Source organism: Trachemys scripta, chromosome 23, assembly GCF_013100865.1.
Source record: "Trachemys scripta elegans isolate TJP31775 chromosome 23, CAS_Tse_1.0, whole genome shotgun sequence".
In the NCBI taxonomy this organism is placed as follows: domain Eukaryota; kingdom Metazoa; phylum Chordata; order Testudines; family Emydidae; genus Trachemys; species Trachemys scripta.
Window position 1 is genome coordinate 9,899,822 of NC_048320.1, and position 22,294 is coordinate 9,922,115.

At 52.1% G+C, this 22,294-nt stretch overlaps 1 protein-coding gene across 1 annotated transcript in view; it reads right to left on the reverse strand.

The window, feature by feature from the left end:
- Positions 1-365: 365 nt before the first annotated feature.
- NGFR (nerve growth factor receptor) overlaps positions 366-22,294 on the reverse strand; it is a 38,637-nt gene continuing 16,708 nt past the window's right edge. Inside the window, exons 3-6 of the mRNA XM_034756099.1 lie at positions 16,169-16,528; positions 6,920-7,163; positions 4,064-4,224; positions 366-3,647 (exon numbers count right to left, since the gene is read on the reverse strand). Coding sequence (XP_034611990.1) covers positions 3,346-3,647; positions 4,064-4,224; positions 6,920-7,163; positions 16,169-16,528 — 1,067 coding nt within the window. The 3' untranslated portion in view covers positions 366-3,345. The remainder of the gene's footprint in view (positions 3,648-4,063; positions 4,225-6,919; positions 7,164-16,168; positions 16,529-22,294) is intronic.

Below are 22,294 nucleotides of genomic sequence, written 5' to 3' on the forward strand. Positions count from 1 at the left end.
CATGGACTTGCTGGCTTGAGGTCTAGAGGAAGATGCCAGACCAGAGGTATAAAAGGAGGAAGGGTGAGGGGCTCCCCCCACCCGAGTTCTGCTACAATTCTTCACTAGCCACCAATCAAATGAGATTTGATCCTATGTTGTGAGAGCAGAAGCAGGGTAATATTCTAGAACTGGAGACATTTGGGGCTGGATTCTTACTTGCATTGGATAGAAGAGCTGGTCAGGAATTTTCCAAAGAAACATTTTTGTCCATTGGAAAATGCTGATTCTTTGAAATTGAAACTTTTTTTTTGCAGAAAAGAATCCGTTTCGACAAAAGTTTTCTACCCAACATTTGGGGGGGGGGTTTGTTTTTTCCCCCCAAAATCATCAATGTTTTATTTTGACATTTTCTACATGAAAAATCATAGTTTTCCTGTTCAAAGTGGCTTTTTGCTTAAAAATTTAAGCTAATTCTAGTACCCCCCCCATAAAAACCCCTTAAAATGGTCAAAATTAAAACAACATGCTTCAAAATTATTGAAACAAAATATTTTGACCGGATCTGAATTCTTTTGCCAGATTTTTTGATGTGCAAAAAACACTGCCATTTAGACTTTTCCTCTCAATTTGGGATGAGAAAATGTTTCAATAACTTGAAAACTTTCACGGGATGGGAAAATCATTCCCTGGCCAGCTGGGTTTGAATAGCCCCTTATTCAATGAGTCTTCATCATCAGGGGGTTCCTGGGGAAGCAAGGAGCTATTCAGTGGGAGCAAAGAGAATCTGGCCCTCTCCGAAGATCAAAGTGCTGTGAAACAATCTTTGAAGTCATCAAAACTTTTGCTACCAGTTATTGGTCCCTCAAAAGGAGCCAACCCAAGAACGACCTCCCGTCTCCAGCTTCTAACGCTCCCAGGTGTGATCTGAAGTGTAAGTAACCGTTCCTCTCTGGTTGGGCTGATTACAACAGATGCAAGTTCTACAATCACATTCACATTCTGTATTTTCCTGCCTCCTTGCTCCACAGATGGTTCTTCCACCTTGGGGCCTCTTGCAGGGACACCTCATTTGTAGCTGCTGGGCACCCCCCGAGAAACTTTATTGTGGCTTGGTCTGAAGATGCTGGAATGCTGCAGTCCAGGAGTCATCCACCCAAATCTGGAGTGAGGTATGATCACCAATACTGTCCTGTATATTATTAGCATTCCTGTGCTGTCATTTCCCGTCACATACCAGCCATACTAGGAATCTGATGGGTCCAGGAGGTAGAACTTCCACTCGGGCAAGGAGGAGAAAGCTTGCAAAGCAGGGACGTGCCATAGTTCTGGGAGAGGTCTCCTGAGCCTCTTAAGGGCTAGAGCACTTTGCATAGTCCCCTTGACTTCCTGATGGCTGTCGGCAGGTGTGGGAGCCCTTGTGGTGAAGGAAAGGCATTTTCAAGTCACCCTTCCCATCAGGAGCTTTATATGAAAGGGAGCCCTACGGACAAGGCTAAGCCACTCATACCACTTGGCTGCCAGCGTCCCTGGGCTCCATTAGAACTCCCCTCTCCTAGGAATACGTATCTGGAGTGCCAGGAACTGGTAGCTTCCTCCAATGGGTGGGAAACAGCTGAGTCCTATGATTTGGTGCTTTTCTAGTGTCTTCTTCAAAGAAGGAACTTCTAACTGACGATTGGGCCCAGCTGGTTTGGAAGAAGCAAGATCCACCCCCTCCCCCAACACCCCCTTTCACCCAAACCCATTTCCGAGCCTGGGAAAAACTCCATCGAACACACTCCCTGACCCACTGTTCCTTTAGAAAGGTTGCTGCAACTGCCTCTCTACCTCCTGGGTCTTCCTTGGAAGCCTCAACATACCCAAAGGCGCCTGTTCTTGGGATGTTTCCAGCTTTGCAGAGACCGAGAGGTTCAGATAATACAGCGAAGACAGCTGAGCTTCTGGGCGCTTTTCCAAATCACCCTCCGACCCTTTCGAGCCTCATCCGTACCAGCTCAGATACTATGGTAATGATCATGGTCTAGGAATAGAATCGACTCCATCACTAACGTCGCCCATCCCCACTTTCCCCTTGCTCGTCGGCCGCTAAAGCAGCAGCGTGATTACGTTGTAGCCCACAGTGGGTGGATCACTGGTCTGGGGAAGGGCACAGAGCCTGTCTTCTAGTGTTTCACTAGTACAATATGTGAGAGGTCTGGGATGACAGCAGCTGCTCCAGCTCTCCATGGCCGCACGGCGATTGTTGGCTGACCTGCAGCGTGACGGATGGCAATTGTTTTCTGCTTTCCCAGGCACCGTTAGCGGGTTGCTATTCTCCACTGGAATTTGGGGGCTCTAACAAGGGTGATGTCTGCCCAGGAGCGATCAGCACCTGGGAAGGTGCTGGCGATTGACCGCTGAGCACCCAAGACGGGCAAACGACCTTATTCCTTAGGTAACTAGATTGTTTCTTAACGTGTCAGACAGCCTGGCTGCTAATGACCAAGGCAAACTCTTCCAAGCCTGAGGAATGTGCGTGTCATGGAGGCATGTGGATCTCTCGCCAACACGCATGCTGTATGTTTCATGATTCACAGTGTAGATTTTGCCTGCTAGAAACAGTCTTCTCCCCCCTCACCACTTCCAAGGACAGTGCAGAGGCACAAATGTGTGTTTCTATAGATGGGGCCCTTTTTTCCCCATGCGGCATCCTTGGGTAGCTCTTTCTAATTATATCCCTCTGCTCCCCACCCTCCATCCCAATTCCCTGTTAATAACATCTTCACTCAAACGTTAGCCCTGAAATCCACCCAGTTCTCTCTGAATTCAGCTGGGTCCGTCCTTCCTGGCTTGGGAGGTGCAATTCAAAGGGAGAGCAACTGGTGATCTGGGGCAAACAGAAGGGGGTGGATATTGTGGGGGGCAGAGGAAGATCCTCAGAGGGGGAGTGGAAGAGGGGGAACGAAGCAGACAGAGAAAGAAAGAGGAGAGACCTGAGCGAGAGCAAACACGGTCATCGTTGCAGCTACCGGAGACGTGTTGTTGGGGTTCGGGGGGGCGGGGCGTGCACAAGAGATTGTTTTGCTCACACAGGAGGTGCCGAAGCCGTCAAGCGCTCCTAGGTCCCAGCAAGACTGAGGGAGGCCACAGCCCCTGGTGGCCTTGGCTATATCCCTTCTGTTTTAGCATCGGCCAGTCCGCCGGGGAAAGGGGGATAGAAAAAAGGGGACAATACTGAAAATAAGAGGTCAGTGCATACGGGATTGTTCGTAAATAGCAGGGGGCCCGGGCGGGAACCCCATTTCCTTCACATCTTCTCGCCAGCTGGTATCTCCGTGGGGTCGCAGAGGGGCTGGCTGGGGAGTGCCTCTCCCGCCCCACCCTTCACACCGGCGACGTGGCGGTCGACTCGCTGTACAAGCTCTCCACAATGTCTCCCCGCTGGATTCGGCGCAGGGCGGAATAAAGGGCGTCCATGGTGGCGCTGTCCTTGCTGGACCAGTCGGAGAGCAGGGCCCGGACAGGGCACTCCTCCTGCGTGAAGGAGTCTATGTGATCCTCCTTGTAGCCCAGCTCCCCCGCCAGGTGACGCCAGGTGTCCTCCGGGGAGCTGTTCAGCAACTTCTCCACCTCCTCTTGCTTGTTAGGCGGCAGGCTGGTGTAGAGGTTCCCGTCTCCTTTCAGAGCTGTGCAGGGAAGGGGAGGAACAGAGCAGGGTCACTACGGCCTTTGGGAGGTGAAACTGAACCAGAAGGGGTCAGAAAGCCCAGGAGAGCACCAGGATCGGGGGCGGGCAACTTGGTGCTTCATACATACTGGGAGATTTTCCCAAGTCAAACTGGAGGATGCCAATGACCTGTACCCTGCTGTGTATCATTTCCCCAGTCTGGACTTGCAGCATCACCCCACTGTTTCAGTCCTGGGCTCCCCACTGCCCCTCTGTCCCAGTCTGCAACCCCTGTCCAGCCTCTCCTACCCCTATCCTGACCCGCAGCGCCCCTTCCCTGCCACACCATGTCTGATCCTCCCAGCTCCACCAGTGCTCCCCAGACTCCCCCCAGCCCCGGGCCCACCCTAGCACAGCTTGGTGGATAAACCTTACCCTGCACCTGTGCGGTCTGTGTTGGCGGCTGTTGGTCGTGAAGGCTCTGGCTGTCCACGGAGATCCCGCTGTCGCTGTGAAGCTTCTCTCCTTCTGGAGAGGGGGTCTGGTTGACAGGGCGGTTGTTGGCGCCCTGTTTGTTCTGTTTGCAGCTGTTCCACCTGCAGACGGGACCAGCGAAGTGGAATGAAACAGCCACATCGGCCAGCCTCTTACCTGAATCTTATTGTAAGTCAGCCAGAGTCACAGAGCCTCATTCTCCCTGTCCTGCCCCTTTGTGCCCAGTCTGCCTTTGCAGTGCTGGTATAAATGTTGATACAAGGGCAAAGCAGCAGAGAGCCAGACCCGCTGGCCTTACAGATCCAGGCTCCAGCATCCTGCTACTGATTACTATGATGTATTGCAGTAACACCTAGGAGCCTTAGTAATGGGTCAAGACCCCCACAGGGTGCTAGGCGCTGTACAATCCCAGAACAAAAAGACTCTCCTTGCCTCAAAGGGCTTGCTGTCAAGTCTCAGCTAGGAATAAATGAGGAGCAAGGGTATGTCTACACTCCAGTGGCACAGTGATAGTCCTGCAGCTGTAGCGCCATAGTGTAGACGCTTCCTATGTGATAGTGTAGACACTTCCCATGCGGGTTTTTCCGACAATGCAGTTAATACACCTCTCTGAGAGGTGGTACTGAGGTCAACGGAAGACTTCTTCTGCCAACCTATCTGCAGCTACAGTCCACGCTACGTCGCACAGGGCGCAAAATGTTTCATAGCTCTGAGTGATGTAGCTAGGTCGACTCAAGTTTTAAGCATAGCCCAAGTCTAGCTCTTCCGCTGAAATCAGTAGTGTTACAGAGGTGAATGCGGCCACTGAGTCAGGCTGCATGAGATCATTGTGATTAGGACAGGATTGGTTTAGTTTGCTTGGGGGCCTAGGTTTAGCCAGGCTGACTAAAAAAGATTGGAGCCAGAAGGGGATTGGTCCTGCTTTGAGCAGGGGGTTGGACTAGATACCTCCTGAGGTCCCTTCCAACCCTGATATTCTATGATTCTATGATTGGTCCTTCAGGGGAGAAACACTGCATTGCTCCTACTGTCCATGGGCCAAGCTCTCCAACAGTGTAAACGGGCAGCGCTCCACTGAATTCAGCGCCAATTTGCACCACCAGAGACCTGAGTTTCGTGTAAACATAAACTTTCCTTTAGACATACAAATATTTTTTTAAACGGACATGAAAACCAGCCTGTGCCACCTGCATGCCTTTATGCACCAGAGTCTGTGCACATATGGGAGTGTGGGCACGCTGTTAGCCAATGTATATGTTATATGTATTGCACAGCATATTATGATGTAGTACCCACCGTATTAGCAGTATATACATTACATTATATATGAATGTTGGCACTACATTGTATTAGGGTCACGCTTGCCCACTTACATTAAGAGTGATACCTCCCACAATACCTTGCAACGCTTGATACGGCATTTAGCATTAGCCAATATAAACCCTGTCAAAATCAAGAGACACGAGTGTCCTGCTCTGGTACAACGCGGAGAACGTCTTCGTGGCGTGGCGTGGAGTGCTTTGTTCAAAAGGAGCTAAGGGGCACACCCTGGTACCAGGACAAAAAAAGGTAAAAAAGCTAATGGGTGAATGTTAGTCTTGGGTGTCATATTGCATGCTTTTAACTTGTAAATGGGTCTACGATAAAAATAGGGAGCGGTACATAACATCCTTTTCGTATTGTACTATTTTGTCTTTAGACAATAAACTTCGCTGAGGTTGGTCATAAGGTTGTTCTGCCTTGAGTGCAGGGGACTGGACTAGAAGACCTCTTGAGGTCCCTTTCAGTCCTACGCTTCTATGCTTTGATCTCTTGAATGTTTTTAATAAGGGACTGCGAGTGTAGGGCTAATCAAATGGCTGCATTTTGATCCATAATACATCTGTGATTGTATGTGCTCATATACATGCATGTTAAACCGTGTGTGCACGCATGTAAATGCATGTGTTGATATGCTTTGGTGTGTGCACCTGGAAATGCCTGTGAAACAGCGTGTGGGTGTGTGCGTGTGAATCACTGCACCGAGCGAAATGCAAAAGCACATGGGATTGTGTGCGCACAGGCAACTGAAGGTGAATTTAGTGACTCAGTGCACACAGGTAGTTGGGTGAGAATATGCATATGTAAACCATGTGGTGTGCATGTGTGAACGTGCTTGTGGGTGCGCACATGGGAATGTCTTGGGGGCGGGTATAGATGCACCTCTGCTGGCATCACTGATTAGTCAGTGGGAGTTTCCTTAGCAGAGAATTCAGCCTCCTCCCTAGGAAGCACAGCGATTAGGGATTATTTCTAGTGCGTGGGTATGTGGAGAAATCGTAGCCCTCTGTGCAAACACTGAACCAGCTGCGACCTGCATAGGCACCAGGTGCACAAAGGGGGTGAGGGTGCAAGACACTGAAAGTGACGGCGTTGCAGAATGTCTCGGAATTACAAGCACCCCCCAAGGGAAATGAGGGAGCTAAAGAAAGAGCAGGATAGGCGAGAGAGACCATATAGGGCCCCATTCTCCATTGCTCTGCACTGCAGGGCAGGTGAGTGCCCAACTCCCCTTGGCCTTCCATAGGAGACGAGTGCCCGATTCCCATAGGTGCCCCTCCGGTGCTGTAAATCTGTGTAAAACTCCAAATCGGGCCCATTATCACCGCAGGTCCCAAGACGATCAGGTGCTGCTAGAGAAAGCTGCCCGATGAAGCAGTAACGGCCCTGGGTCTCAGTCTGAGGCCGGCAGCCTTCCCCACTCCTGGATCCCTCCCTCCGTTCCTAGAATGCCCCAGGGCATTGGCCCCTGCCTACCTTTTGAAAGCAATGTAGGCTATTAGCCCCACCACCACGGCTGCCAGGATGGAGCAGTAGACAGGGATGAGGTTATCGGCAGTGCCGCGGCTCACAACTGGCTGGGAGCTACCCAGGACGGTGGTGACTGTATCTGCGAGGGTGCTGGCGAGGCCTTCGGTATCGTACGGGTCTTTGGTGAAAGGCATGGGGCTGTCAGACCCCATCAGGGTTGGGGTCCGAGCCGTCCAGCGCGGGTGAAGATCTGCCAAGGGGAATAAAAATGGAGTTAGCAATTCACCCTGCCTCCTTTTCTCCTCTTTAGCACTCAGTAATGGCACCGAAGGGAAGGGGGAGGCGAGGCCAGCACTCTCCCAATGAAGCTCTGCTGGCACCCAGGGGGAGGAGCCAAGTTGCGGCCCACCCCCTTCTCACACAGACACACCCCTCTGGAGCCCTTAACAATGTTAGCCATCATGGACGGGCGAGCTATGAAAACAGGTACTGCACAATCTCCACCATTGACTCTCTCTGGTGGGGCTCAGGGCGAGAGGAGCCTTTTATCTCAGGTGTAACTAAACCTGCCCAAAGACTGTCGGGACTTCCTGGCAGAGATGGGCTCACATGAGAAGCCCACAACCTAACACCCCTGAATTCTGCAGCCTGAACTCATCTTTAACCACTGTCTGCCAACCCTAAACACAGCGCACCCTTGGTGGTGCTTTGGTTATCATGTGCTGGGCATTGTGTAACTAATCTACCGAGCCTCCCATTCCTCTTCCTTATTAGTCCTTCTCATCAGCGTCACATATCCCTGCAGGTGGCAGCCTTTGTATGCAGGCATGTAATTCCAGAGAGAGCCGAATCTTTTCCATACCCCTTCTCCACCCTGGGACGGCTGATCCTGCCTCCAGCCAGCTCAGAACCATCTTTGACCTTTGCTCTTTGCCAGTTTTTGTTTATTGGAGGCTTTTTTTCTGACGCTCAAGGACCGCGGGGGTTTGACCTGTCGCACTCTAAAGGGCGTGAAATCTGGAGCGCCAACCAGATCGAAAAGGGCAAAGGGTTTCAGAAACGCAGTGCTACTGCCAAATACCATGGGCGGCACGGAAACTGGGAGTGGCTGATAGCGAGAGGCCAGTCTGCAGTGCGGGGAACGATTCTGGACTGGGAAGATCAATAAGCAACACACTCCTTTGTAGCACCGTTGTCTAGGAACATCGCGTGGAAATCCGCAGCATGGCTATTAGGCTACCCGGAGCTTGGTACACTTAGCACCAGAGCAAATGCATCCCACCTGGATGTACTAGGAAAAGACAGCAACAATCAGAGCTTATGGGACTGCATACCATATAGATCAGGCTATGCAAGGGGGGAAGCAGGTCAGGGAAGAGATCAAAACCAGGGCAGGCAACTGCAATGATAATTTGAGCACGGTTTGCAGTAACCTGATGGCCTCCCTCATAGGTAAGGGTCACCACTGAGGAAGGCTGAATGCAAAGAATGCAGCAAGCAGTTGGAATGTCTAACGGAACACACAGAGCAATGCAGATTCTTAGCAAGAATGAGGGACAGTCTATGTAGCACTGTTCGTCCAATGGCCATTGCAGTATAGCATGTACCCGGGAAGCTGTTCACACGTCACTGAAATGCAGCCTCCTCTGGGGTGGAGGTGAGGCAGCTTTTTCTGCAAAGTGTTCAGCTCCAACCTCAAACACACCTAAAATTAACCTTGGTTCAGGCTTAGAACTAGGGGGTTATCCAATGAAATGAATAGGCAGAAGGCTTAAAACAAACCAAAGGAAGTATTTCTTCACACAACGCACAGTCAATCTGTGGAACTCCTTGTCAGAGGATGTTCTGAAGGCCAAGACTATAACAGGGTTCAAAAAAGAACTAGATAGATTCATAGAGGATAGGTCCATCAGTGGCTATTAGCCAGGAGGGGCAAGGATGGTGTCCCTAGCCTCTGTTTGTCAGGAGCTGGGAATGGGCGACAGGGGACGGATCACTTGATGATCACCTGTTCTGTTCATTCCCTCTGGGGCACCTGGCATTGGCCACTGTCGGAAGACAGGATACTGGGTTAGATGGACCTTTGGTCTGACCCAGTATGGCCGTTCTTATGCTCTTATGTTCTTATTATTTGTATTTCAGTTGCCCCGAGGTGACAGCCCCCCATAGCGGGGCAGTGCACAGACACTTAATAAGAGACAGTCCCTGCCCCAAGGAACTTACAATCTAAAGAGACATGCCAAAGGAGAAAGAGGAAGTGCTGTGCCAAAGATCACCCAGCAGGTAAGTGGGAGAGCGGGGAATAAAAATCAGATCTGCCGATTTTCCTCACATTACCTCTCAGAATGGATTCTTTTTACAAATCATCTATGGCACAAATGGATTTTGTTCCTGCCCTTCAGTCCCTTCCTCAGAGCTGGCTACATACAGCGATACTGGCCTACAATTTATGGAAGAGAGGAACCAAGAATACCCATTGCCAGGGGAACACAGAGAAGGAATTTAGGGTGTCAGCTTGTACTCATCCAAACACAGTTCCCTTGAATAAGTAATAACCAAGGTGGGACAGGCCACCTAAAGCCACAACTATTTCAGGGTCAAAGAGAATGGTCCAAGAAGTTGTAACTAGAAATAACGGGATAGTTTTAAAAAAAAAAAGTAATATGGTGCAGGATAAATATCAAGAGAAACACCCTCAACAGTGGGATCTATGTGACTGTGTGATAGTCTTCCAATGGCAGCTCCATCCCTGGAGATATTGACATCTAGGCTGGATGACTCACTAGAAGACATTGTCAGGAGCAATCCTGCAATGGTGAGAGATTAAAGTGCTGTGCCACTCGAGTTTTGCCGGAACACTGGTTAACATCCCATCTCCTACTCCTGGCAGATGTGCCCACAGCACATGTGATTATCACGAACGGCCAGGTTTTTTCCTGCAAGATCTCTCACCATAGTGCTGGCCTGGCCCAACCCCGCTTTGCTGATGAAATCTGACTAGATCGGAGCCTGAGGGGAGAGATGTTCTTTCTGCTGTTCCTCCTCTCAGCCCCACTTTCCGCCTGGAGCCCGGCTGCGTCGCAGCAGCAGTAAGCGACCCTCAGGGGCTGTTCGGTGGATCAGCTCCACCCAGGCAACGGAAGCTCAGCGTTGCCGGGGTGCCGCACTGTGCATATACATCTCTTTATCCTGCACGGGAAGGATGGGCTTGTGGGCAGCAGTCCAAGACTCGAGAGAGGGGTTCAGTTCCTACCCCTGTCTCAGACTGTTCTGTGTGAACTTGAGCCACTCTCTCTGTGCCTCGGTTCCCCATCTGTACAATGGGGATAATACCATTTCTTCTGTCTTCCTTGGAGATTTAGGCTGTAGGCCTCAAAGCTGTTCTGTGCTTAACTCCCACTGAAATCCATGGGAGTTAGGTGCCTAAATACCTTTGTGGATCAGACCCTTAGCTCATCAGGGCAAGCACTCTCTTACTCTGGGTCTGTACAGGGCCTACCATAATGGGGCCCCAACCTCAATTAGGGCTCACCATCACATTCATTTTAATACATGGGAATATTGTGCTATCCAGCCTGCAGACACAGCTATGGCGCAGCAAACACACATCTGCCATGAGACCAGTGGCGTAGCCAGGTTTTAAGAGTAGGGGGAGCAAACATAAAAAAGGTGCCCCCCCTTGGCTCCTCCTCCGGCCGCTCCGTGCCCCGCCCCCCTTTGGCTGGCTCCTCCGGCCGCGCCGCACCCCCCCCCGCCCTCATGGGTTCCACTCCGCGCTGGCCTCCCCTCTGCGCTGCTACGGTACCAAGCACCCCCCTCGCCGGGCCCCCCAGGTGGGGGGTGAGGTGACACCCCCATGTGCCCCAGGCTGGGCCGAGCCGCGGTGGGGTCCGTGTCCCTTTAAGAGCGGGTTGGGCTGAACTGAGCCGGCGGGGGGTGGCTCCGCTCCCCGCTGCAGGCTGATGCCGGAGCCTGGGCTGAGAGCCCTGCTTGTCTCCTACACCAGCTCCGGGTGGGGCTTTGCTGCGGCTCCCCCAATCCCCCCGGGCCGCGCCCGCCCCCTGCACAGTAGGGGCGGGTTGCATGAGGGCCGGCAGGGCAGGACCCGGTGGGGCCGAGGGCTGAACAGGCCCGGCAGGGCGGTGTGGGGGCTGCTGGAGGGGGAAGCTGGGGCAGGAGTGGCACGGCCTCAACCCCCTGGGGCTGCCTGTCCCGCGCAGGAGGCAGAGGGGCGCAAGCTGCAGCAGGACCCTAGCCCCCCGGAGGAGGCAGGAGCAGCCCCAGGGGTGCTGGGCGCGTGCAGAGCAGAGCCCCGGGAGAGCCCGACCCCAGGCCCATGGCGGGCAGTGCTGCAGAGGGGGAGCCCGCGCCCTGCGGCGGGCGAGGGGAGCCCCAGGCAGGGGGAGCCGGGCCGCCCGCGAGAAGCTGAGGGGAAGCGGCAGCTTGCTCTGCACCCCACTAGCTACGCTACTGCGTGAGACCTGTGTACAGGAATGCCACCTGTCTCAGCAACATGCATGGCGTCCAGAATGGAGCTAGGGTCATCCCTTGCTAACTTCGAGGGGTTCCTGTTTCACCTGGATCCCCTCCCTCACTGTGTGACTCACTGGCGCGAGTCACACAGTGAGTAGCCTGCACGCTCACTCAGACTCAGTGAGCAGCAGTGTTCCCAGTTTGTTCTCTTCCCATCTGTGCCCAGACGCTCCTATCCTCCATGCATGCCCCGTTGCTCTGTCAGCCTGCTGGGACACACCCTGGCCTTTCCGCTCTGGAGGGGAGGAAAACATTTTCCTATTGGCTGGTTCCCCGTGTTCAGCCAAGAACCGCACCTAGGCATGCCTGGTGAAGAAAATGTGTCTCATCTTGTACCTGTGAAGCAGGGAGGGTCCTAACCCTTTGTTGCCAGGGAAAAGGCAGAAAACAGTCCTGGGGAGGTTATGAAAGATGGCAGGGGAGGCGAGCAGGACGGGGCGAAGGCAATGCCTGCGGGCCTGTGATTTTAGAGTCTCTTGCAAGAAACAGTCTCTGAGGTTTACAGCGTCCCATTGCCAGGGGAGCCTGACAGCTGAGCTGACACTTTGGCTTCTGTTTTAACTCTCCCTGGTGCCACCGAGCCTTTTCATGCTGCCCTTGCTGTCTGCTACGCGAGGATGGAGCGATCCACCTTCTAGCTCTAGCACCGACATTTGGAATAGTCCATGCTGCAGGCTATGGGTTCTAGGGCCAACAGTTGGAATATTCCACTGTAGCCTTGGGTTCCAGGGCCAACAGTTGGAATGGTCCATGCTGCGGCCCGGGGTTCTAGCACACGCAATTGGACTGGTCCACACTGCAGTCTGGGGCTCGAGCATCAGCAGTTGGAATGTTCCATGCTGCCACCTTGGGTTCTAGCGCCAACAATTGGAATGGTCCATTCTGCAGCCTGGGGTTCTAGCGCCAGCAGTTGGAATGTTCCATGCTGCCACCTCGGGTTCTAGCGCCAGCAGTTGGAATGTTCCATGCTACCACCTCGGGTTCTAGCGCCAGCAGTTGGAATGGTCCATTCTGCAGCCTGGGGTTCGAGTGCCAGCAATTGGAATGGTCCATGCTGCTGCCTGTGGCTCTAGACCTTTGGTATCTTCCCTCTAGGCTGCTCGTGCGCTCTAAATCAGGACAGACCTCAGCAATCCCCTTCTGGTAGCTGCCCGAGTTCCTGCTCTGCCGTGCCCAGCTCAGAGCGCACCCGCGCCACAATGTCCTCCGAGAGCCATGTCAGAAACACACTGCAGATGAACCCTTGCTCCAGGACCTTTAAAAAAACCCTGCCCATCTGAATGCGCACCCAGGCCCCTCTGCCATCCCCTCCAGCTAAGGGTGAACCACGATGCAAGCCGGGCCATGGAGCCTGCCGAGGCACCGACCCTTGCCATAGGAACTGTCTAAGTAGAGCACCACACGGGGCCTGGCACAAGAGCAAACCCAAATCCAGAGGTAGTTTCTCAGGCTGGCGATAGCTCCTGGCTCAGAAGAAGTGCTTGTAGCAACTGGCAGCCCTCCCTACTCTGCACGCTGCCCTCGGCTGGGCTGGAACACACTCCTCCTGTGGCATCCCACGAAGGCCTTCCTGGCTATTTCCTGCTGGGCTCGGATCCCACCCCTTGCGCCCCCGAGCATAAAAACCTGCTAACAAAGCCTGCCCTTTGTGCCTTGACTTCTGGCTCCATTTATTCAACCCTGTAAAGGGATCAGCCAGAAAGGGCTGCCCAGAACTCCCTCCGCCCTTCCAGCGGTGAATCAGAGACGCCCATGGCACAATGGTCTCTTCTCTACTTCTGTGCTCGGGGCAGGGAGCATAACTACGTCTCCAACCAAAGGAGGAAACCGGTGCCCTCCCCCACCCCTGCCACCAGCCCAGCGTGCCATTCATTCTGCTAATGAGCTTTCTAAATAAAGGACTGCCCCTTTTGGGAAATCCCCTGGGGAACGGGGCCTCTCCGTGAAGTGTCATCAGCATGGCTGGGGCGGCAGAGGACTCAGCCTGGGGGAACAGGAGGTTACTGCCAGATGACAACAAAGGGAATCAGATATTGCGTGTTGTTGCTCCTCCGATAAATGGCATCCCTTCCCTACACGGGTGACATTTTGTGTAAACCATTACAGTGCTAATTTGCTAGTTGACCGGCACCCTGGGGGATTGAATCGGGAACCTTCAGAGCTAAAAAAAAAAAAAAAAAAAAAACCATAAGCTGCTGTAGTGTAATCCCAAACGCCTTAGCTAGGGCTGTAACAGACTCACCTCTTCTGGGATCTGGGACTGGTAGCTCACACTCACCAGTGGGTTACATCGGACCATAAACTTCCCAGGCCCAGGCCTACCCCTTCTCTGCCCAGAGTGCCTAGGTGGAAGTGAGGAGCTTAAATATCTTTGAGGGGCTGAGGCAAAGTCCCAGGGTGACATTACAGCCGATCCCCAGCTGGCGCCGAGCGCTCATTCCTTCCCCCAGAGCTCAGTCCCTATTCCGTGACGTGCCAGGACCTGAACTCAACACGGGCATTAGAAGAAGTAGTGAAGGAGCTGAGGGACTGAAGCCAATAGGCCAGAGCTTGCCATGCCCTGAAGGGCTGCATGGATTTGCTTTGTCTCACCCCCCCCTGGCCTGTTTCCCGGTCCTGAGATTTGATTCCTCAATAATCCCAGGGGAGAATTGAAGCATTGTCCCATGCTCCCGATTTCCTTACTTCCCTCTTCTTAACACAATTCCCCAGCAAAATGCAGCCCGGCCCCACATCCCTCCTGCGGGGTGGCACAGCGGAGCCTCAGGAAGCAGTCACTGATCCCGCGTGCCAACTGGCGCGGTTCTGCCAGGCACTGAGCCTCATTGGAGCCAGCAGGCCCTGAACTAGATGGGGATGCTGTAGGATTTTAGGGAGACGTTGTCCCTGGGCGTTGTGCCCCAGGAAACAGAGAAGTTCTGTGTGCACTCCACACCCCCACTCCCCAAAATGAAGCACACTAGCTCCACCTGGGGCAGTGCAGCCCCCAGGTCTGGCAACGACTAAATGCCTCAATTAATTCCCATTAGGGGCCCGGTGGCTGCCAAATTCCATTTTGCTGAAGGCCAGGACTGCCAGGCTCCAACTGCCACAAACAAAGCGTCTGAAGCTATTAAACGTCTCCTCTTTGCTCCAGGTTCCTGTAACTACCAGGCAGGCCGATTATTTTTAAACGCAGCCAGCAGAGGCCTCTGGGCACAACCCTCCCCACATGAGTCGGGCTTCACCTTGGAGCCAAGATGCTGCCGTTGCCGGGAAGTCATAGACCCCTTGGAAACACACCAGAGCAGCCGCCAGTGCAGGGCAGATGTTTGCAAGCCACGTGAGAGCTGGAAGCAGCAGACACAAAGCCACGTGGTCAGAACACGTGCTGGCTTTTCTGGAATCTGCCCACTGAGCGTCAAACCCCTGAAATGCCCAGGGCTGCATCTGAGACAGTATTGCATCCCCGATTTCCCTGCTAGCCATGGGGTTGCTGCTTTATTACCCTGATGTGTGCAGAGCCACTGTCCAGAACCAACACTCTGACCCCAGGCATTCCAGTGGCCCCAGCCTAGGATCCATGCTGCTTTCTCGACTATGTGTAGCAGTTTTCATCATAATGTTCAGCACTGAATTAAGCTGATGGATGATCAATGTCAGCCCCGGGGATATAGCGGACACAGATAATGCTTTGCATTTATAGTGTCTTTCACTGGAAGATCCCAAAGCCCCGTAACCAGCTGGGTGCAGCACCATTATCCCCTTTATCCACAAGGGGAAACCGAGGCACAAAGCTGCTAAGGGAGTTGGCCAAGCTCACACGCCGCTGATCTAATCCCTGGGCCTCCCAGGTGAACAAAGATTGGCAGCCAAAGAATTTCCATACTTCCGTACACCCATTCCCCTGCCTCTGATGCGGAAGCAGCTGGGGTGGGCTCGGTGCGGGAGCATGGGGGGGGCTAGCCGGGCGGAGCTTTCTCTGACTTGGAGGGATAGCTGCCAAGGCCGTGCAGTGGGGGCAGAGTCAGAGAACATTGTGGCTGGTTCCATTGCTCATCTGGGAGCTGTTTCTATATTGGAACGGCGACATTGCTGGGGAAGCCAGATCTGTCTGAAGTGACAGGTAGAACCATATGGAACAATCAAACCCTGCACGCCCTGCTTTACCATTATGTCCCAGAAAGGTGGGGAGCAGAGGTGGGGAGGGGGGTTCTTCTAAAGTTCCCAGTTTGCTGGGAGGCCACATTGTCTAGGGGGCTGGGACTGGGAGTCATGACTCCTGGGTTCTTTTCTAAGCAGTTTGAGTGGTATTGTGATCAAAGCAGGGGACTGAACGCCAGGACTCCTGGGTTCTTTGCTAAGCTGTTTGAGCGGTGTCCTAATCAAAGCAGGAGACTGGGAGCCAGGACTCCTGGGTCCTCCTTCTAATTTTGACACTGGCTCATTGTGTGACCATCAACATATCACTTCACCCTCCTTGTGCCTCAGTTTTCCCTTCAGTAAGGTGAGGCTAATGCTCCTGACCTACCCTTGGTAAAATGCTTTGAGAGGTAGGAATGGAAGGTGTGCTGGGTGACTTATTCCTTTTGACCTGAAAGTCACTAAGGGATAAATCGTGAGCCCAAGGTAGCTAACGGCCAAACTCCCATTGCCTTTAATGGGGCTGGATTTGGCCCTAAGGTGTTAATCTGAACTACCATGATCCACGCTCCACAGCACAGGGATGCAGGGGCCCATTACCTCTGCACTCGGCATCGGATACCGGGGTGCACTCCTTGATCAAGACCTCGTTCTCCTCACAGATGGTGCAGGGCAAGCAGGGGTCCATGTGGTTGGCTTCGTCGGAGAAGGTCCCGTCGGGGCACTTCTCACAGACGGTGTTCTGAGTGTACCCGCACGGGAACATCAGGCCGTAGCCCACCTCGCAGATGTCACATTCCTTGCATTGGCCGCTCCCCTCGTCCTGGTAGTAGCCGTAGATGCATTTGCAGACGGCGTCGTCCGACTCCACGCAGGGAGCCGACATGCTCTGCAGGCCCACGCACTCTGTGCACGGCTTGCACGCCTCCGTGGCGCTGACGGTGTCCGAGTAGGTCACGCCTGCAATGGAGCAGAGGGAGAGAGCGCGAGCGAGAGATCAGTGTGTGGGTAACCCCCCCGGTGAGCGAGTGGTACAGGCCTATGCTGATCCACAGAGGATATGAGTCTGTTACTGGCCTGACTAGGCAACCTTGCTTTTCAGCTCAAGCTGTAGCAACTCTAGAAGCTCCTGGTTCCACCTCTGCCACAGCTGTGCTGCCCTGCAGGAGAGCCAGACGATACCGTTGCTCCTTCACAGACCTATAGAACTATATCGAGTCCCCCTCTAAACGGAGCTACCGGTGGCAAGGCAAACTGGCCCAAGTCAGGAGCTGTGGCAGGACCAACACTCGGGGCTCTGTTGTGTCCTAGCACAGGCAACTTCTTTAGCTGTACGCGGCTGTTACCCAACTGGAACAAGAGGAGATTCAAGAGCAGCTGCAGCACAAGCTTATAAAAACCCAGGCAATTCCGGGTTTTATTATTAGGAGGCGTGTTTAGGGCTGGTGAAAGGTGCCAGATTGACAACCCTGGAGACCCACGTCCCCTCTCCCCAGGTCACGGCCCCGCACTGTCCTGCCTCTCCCCAGGAGCTCAGGCCCAGATCCTCAAAGCTATTGAGGTTCCTAACTCGCCACGGCCCATCCACTCCCCAGCCTGCTCATCGGTGCTAAGGGGATGATAGAGCTCCTTGTCCAGCGGGCGCTGGACCGAGACCAGTGGCTCGTTCAACAAGCCATTCCCTCTGGCTGGATTTGAATCAGCAGCCTTGTGGGGAAAGCTCGGGATCCCGATAGCAACCCCCCCAACCCCATAAGGAAAGGGAAGCTCAGGAGAGGGAAAGGCACCAACTACAGCAGCCTCAACCAGACCCGTGTTCCCTTCACCCTAACAACGGGGGGCTGGAAGCTGCCGTTAACCCTGTAATCAGAGCAGAACAATTTGCCGCACAAACAGGGGGCCAGCCCCAAGCTGCAGTGGGAGCTCTTCGCTAACTCAGGCCCTCTGAACTCCTGCCCTGTTGGGAGACCTCAGGACTGTTAGCCACAAGCTAATCTCTGGCATAACTGCCGTGTAATTAGCATGCGTCGTTAATGGGGGAGGGGTGTGTGTGGGGGGTGTTTTCTGCACACACTCATTCAGTGCTGCCTCCCTGAGGGTCATGCGGAGAAAGGAAGCAGTGTCATGCCTGGGTGTGAGCCAGGGAGGCTGTTGGGAGAGGCGGGGGTCAGGAGGAAATTTTTCCTAGGGGCAGGTTATCCCATAACACCCTTCCGCGGGGGTTTCTTGCACCTCCCTCTGGCCACGGTCAGATACAGGGCCCTGGGCTAGAGGGAGCCCCGCTCTGATTCAGTCTGGCACTGCCTGTGTTCCAGCTGCCAGTCCATGGCTTCCTACCTCAGAAGGGTCCGCTCACCCCCTTCGCAGCTGCCTAGCCCTCCCCAATGACCCCACTGCCAGCACCCCCCAACTGCCCACTCTCTCCTGCTACTGCCCCACAACATAGAATCATATAATCGTAGGACTGGAAGGGACCTCGAGAGGTCGGCTAGTCCAGTCCCCTGCACTCATGGATGGACTAAATATTATCTATTATCTATATTATCCATCCCTGACAGGTGTGTGTCTAACCTACTCTTAAAAATCTCCAATGATGGAGATTCCCACAACCTCTCTAGGCAATTTATTCCAGTGCTTAAGCACCCTGACAGTTAGGAAGTTTTTCCTCATGTCCAACCTAAACCTCCCTTGCTGCAATTTAAGCCCATTGCTTCTGTCCTATCCTCAGAGACTAAGAAGTACAATTTTTCTCCCTCCTCCTTATAACAATCTTTTACGTACCTGAAAACTGTTAGCATGTCCCCTCTCAGTCTTCTCTTCTCCGGACTAAAGAAACCCTAACCCGCATGGCCCCACACTATGCCAACATTTTTATGGCTGACTTAGAACAACGCTTCCTCAGCTTTCGTCCCCTAACACCCTGTGACGTTGTGCAGGCTATATAGTTTTATAAAAACATGATAATAAGTGAATATAATGTAACTGGGATAGTTTTATAAAGATTTGATAATAAGTGAATATAATGCAACTGGGATATGCTTTGTGCAAAGGGTCTCTTGTAAGGTATCATTACAAAGCTGATAATCTACTGAGTGTGGTCATCCTATTTGTAGAAATGTACTACTCTTGTATCTAAAACTAGAAATATAAAACATAACTCTGAGGGCCTATTGTAATTATGTAAAGTGTGGGCCATTAATGATGGTTTGGAATCTTGATGACTCCCATTAACAAGGACCATTGTCTGCAGATGGCTGTGTTTACCTGTTAGTCTTCCTGTATATGTGTGTGCTGGCAAGTGGGCAATGAAGTCTTGCAGGGACATGTGATCATGTCACCTGAACTGGAATCCATCTTTAACCTGGTGCTTTTCCAGTGGGGGGGGGGTGTGTGGAAACCCAGAGGGACAAAGGGTTCCCGCTTTATGCAAAAGATATATAAAGGGGTGGAAGAGAACAAGGGGAGGGAGGAGCCATCATGAAGAACCCCCCAGCTACCACCTGAACTGGAACAAGAGCTGTACCAGGGGAAAGAATTGTGCCCAGGCCTGGAAGGTGTCCAGTCTGAGGAAAACTTACTGAAGCATCTCTGAGGGTGAGATTATCTGTATTTAGCTTGATTAGACATAGATTTGCGCATTTTATTTTATTTTGCTTGGTGACTTACTTTGTTCTGTCTGATACTACTTGGAACCACTTAAATCCTATTTTCTGTATTTAATAAAATCACTTTTTATTTAGTAATTTACTCAGAGTATGTATTAATATCTGGGGGAGCAAATAACTGTGCATATCTCTCTATCAGTGTTATAGAGGGCGAACAATTTATGAGTTTGCCCTGCATAAGCTTTCTGCAGGGTAAAACGGATTTATTTGGGTTTAGACCCCATTGGGAGTTGGGCATCTGAGTGCTAAAGACAAGCACACTTCTGTGAGCTGTTTTCAGGTAAACTTGCAGCTTTGGGGCAAGTAATTCAGACCCTGGGTCCGTGTTGGAGCAGACGGGAATGTTTGGCTCAGCAAGACAGGGTGCGGGAGTCCTGAGCTGGCAGGGAAAACAAGAACAGGGGTAGTCTTGGTACATTGGGTGGCAGCTCCCAAGGGGGTTTCTGTGATCCAACCCATCACACACCCCTACTCTACTTGCACTACATTGATAACATCTTCATCATCTGGACCCATGGAAAAGAAGCCCTTGAGGAATTCCACCAAGATTTCAACAATTTCCATCCCATCAACCTCAGCCTGGACCAGTCCACCCAAGAGATCTACTTCCTGGACACTATAGTGCTAATAAGCGATGGTCACATAAACACCACCCTATACCGGAAACCTACTGACCACTATACTTACCTCCAGCTTTCATCCAGACCACATCACAAGCTCCATTGTCTACAGCCAAGCTCTAAGATACAACCACATTTGCTCCAATCCCTCAGACAGAGACAAACACCTACAAGATCTCTATCAAGCGTTCTTACAACTACAATACCCTCCTGCTGAAGTGAAGAAACAGACTGACAGAGCCAGAAGAGTACCCAGAAGTCACCTACTACAGGACAGGCCCAACAAAGAAAGTAACAGAACGCCACGAGCCATCACCTTCAGCCCCCAACTAAAATCTCTACAGCGCATCATCAAGGGTCTACAACCTATCCTGAAGGACAATCCCTCACTCTCACAGATCCTGGGAGACAGGCCAGTCCTCGCTTACAGACAGCCCCCCCAACCTGAAACAAATACTCACCAGCAACCACACACCACACAACAAAAACACTAACCCAGGAACCTATCCTTGCAACAAAGCCCGATGCCAACTCTGTCCACATATCTATTCAAGGGACATCATCATAGGACCTAATCACATCAGCCACACTATCAGGGGCTCGTTCACCTCCACATCTACCAATGTGATCTATGCCATCATGTGCCAGCAATGCCCCTCTGCCACGTACATTGGCCAAACCGGACAGTCGCTAAGTAAAGCATAAATGGACACAAATCAAATGTCAAAAATTATAACATTCAAAAACCTGTCAGAGAACACTACAACCTCCCTGGCCACTCAATTACAGACCTGAAAGTTGCAATTCTTCAACAAAAAAACTTCAAAAACAGACTCCAACGAGAAACTGCAGAATTGGAATTAATTTGCAAACTGGACACCATTAAATTAGGCTTGAATAAAGACTGGGAGTGGATGGGTCATTACACAAACTAAAAACTATTTCCCCGTGCTAATTTCCCCCCTACTGTTACTCACACCTTCTTGTCAACTGTTTGAAATGAGCCATCCTGATGATCACTACAAAAGTTTTTTTCCCTCCTGCTGATAATAGCCCACCTTAATTGATTAGTCTCGTTAGAGTTGGTATGGCAACCCCCATTTTTTCATGTCCTCTGTATGTATATCTTCCTACTGTATTTTCCACTGCATGCATCTGATGAACTGGGTTTTAGTCCACAAAAGCTTATGCCCAAATAAATGTGCTAGTCTCTAAGGTGCTACAAGTACTCCTGTTCTTCTTTTTACAAGTACTTCTGTTTTGCTGATACAGACTAACACGGCGACCACTCTGAAACCAGTTTTTTCAATCTTCCCTCATAGGTCATGTTTTCTAGACTTTTAATCGTTTTTGTTGCTCTTCTCTGGATTTTCTCCAATTTGTCCACATCTTTCCTGAAACGTGGTGCCCAGAACTGAACACAATACTCCTGCTATTACATCCCAGAATGATGTTTGCCTGCAGTACTCCTTCCTAGGCAGCCATTTCCCATTTTGTATGTGTGCAACTGATTGTTCCTTCCTAAGTGGAGTACATGTAATCCTGCTCCCCTCCCAATGCTGACACCCCATCCTGTGACCCAACCTGCCCCCCACAGCTGCTAAACCCTCCCCAGCTATGGAGTCCACTTCTCATTACTTTGCAGGCCCCCTGCTATGGGCTTGGATCCATCCAGAGCCTCAGGGGCAGGGGAGCAGCTGGCATTAAGCATGTTGACGTAGGGGATGACTGCTGTTGCATGGTGCTGATGGGCTGCTGTGTTCCACCCCAGAACTGGCCACCCACCTTCTGGTAAGGGATCCCTCTGAATGCAGCCTGTCAAGTGCTTTGTGATCCCAAAGGTGCTATAGGCATTCTCCTTAGTATTTATATTACTGTAGGTGCCTGAGGGCCCCAACTGAGATTGGGGCCCCATTGTGCTAGGCCCCGAACTGACACTGAGTGAGCAAAACAGGCCTAGCCTCTCAAAGTTATTTAGGTGCCAAACTCAACAAAGCCAACCTTCCTCTCCTAACACCCTGGAGGCTTTCTCCTCCTTGCCCTGTCAGGGCTGTTTCTGAGGGGCGCTGCCTCCCCTCCATTCCCCCACCAAACAGCCATTTTCCCCAAACAGAGGCCACACGCCCCATTTTGGTTAGCTGCATCTGTTTCCCATCCATGACTGACGGAGACCAGGACAGAATCAAGATGCAGGAGTCCAATATAAACAGGAGCGTACGATGCTAATTGCTGACTCTCTCCCCAGCCTTGGTTCCTTGGTCTCCGGTTTCAGCGGCACCCTGCAGAATTGATTCCTTGGTGTAAATCAATCTCCCCCACATGTATCCCACGCTGTCTTCCCTCTCCCCTCCCCAGCACCTCCAAGACTCCTGGACTCAGAGACTCTAAGGCCAGAAGGGGCCCTCATGATCATCTAGTTTGGCCCCCGGCACATTGCAGGC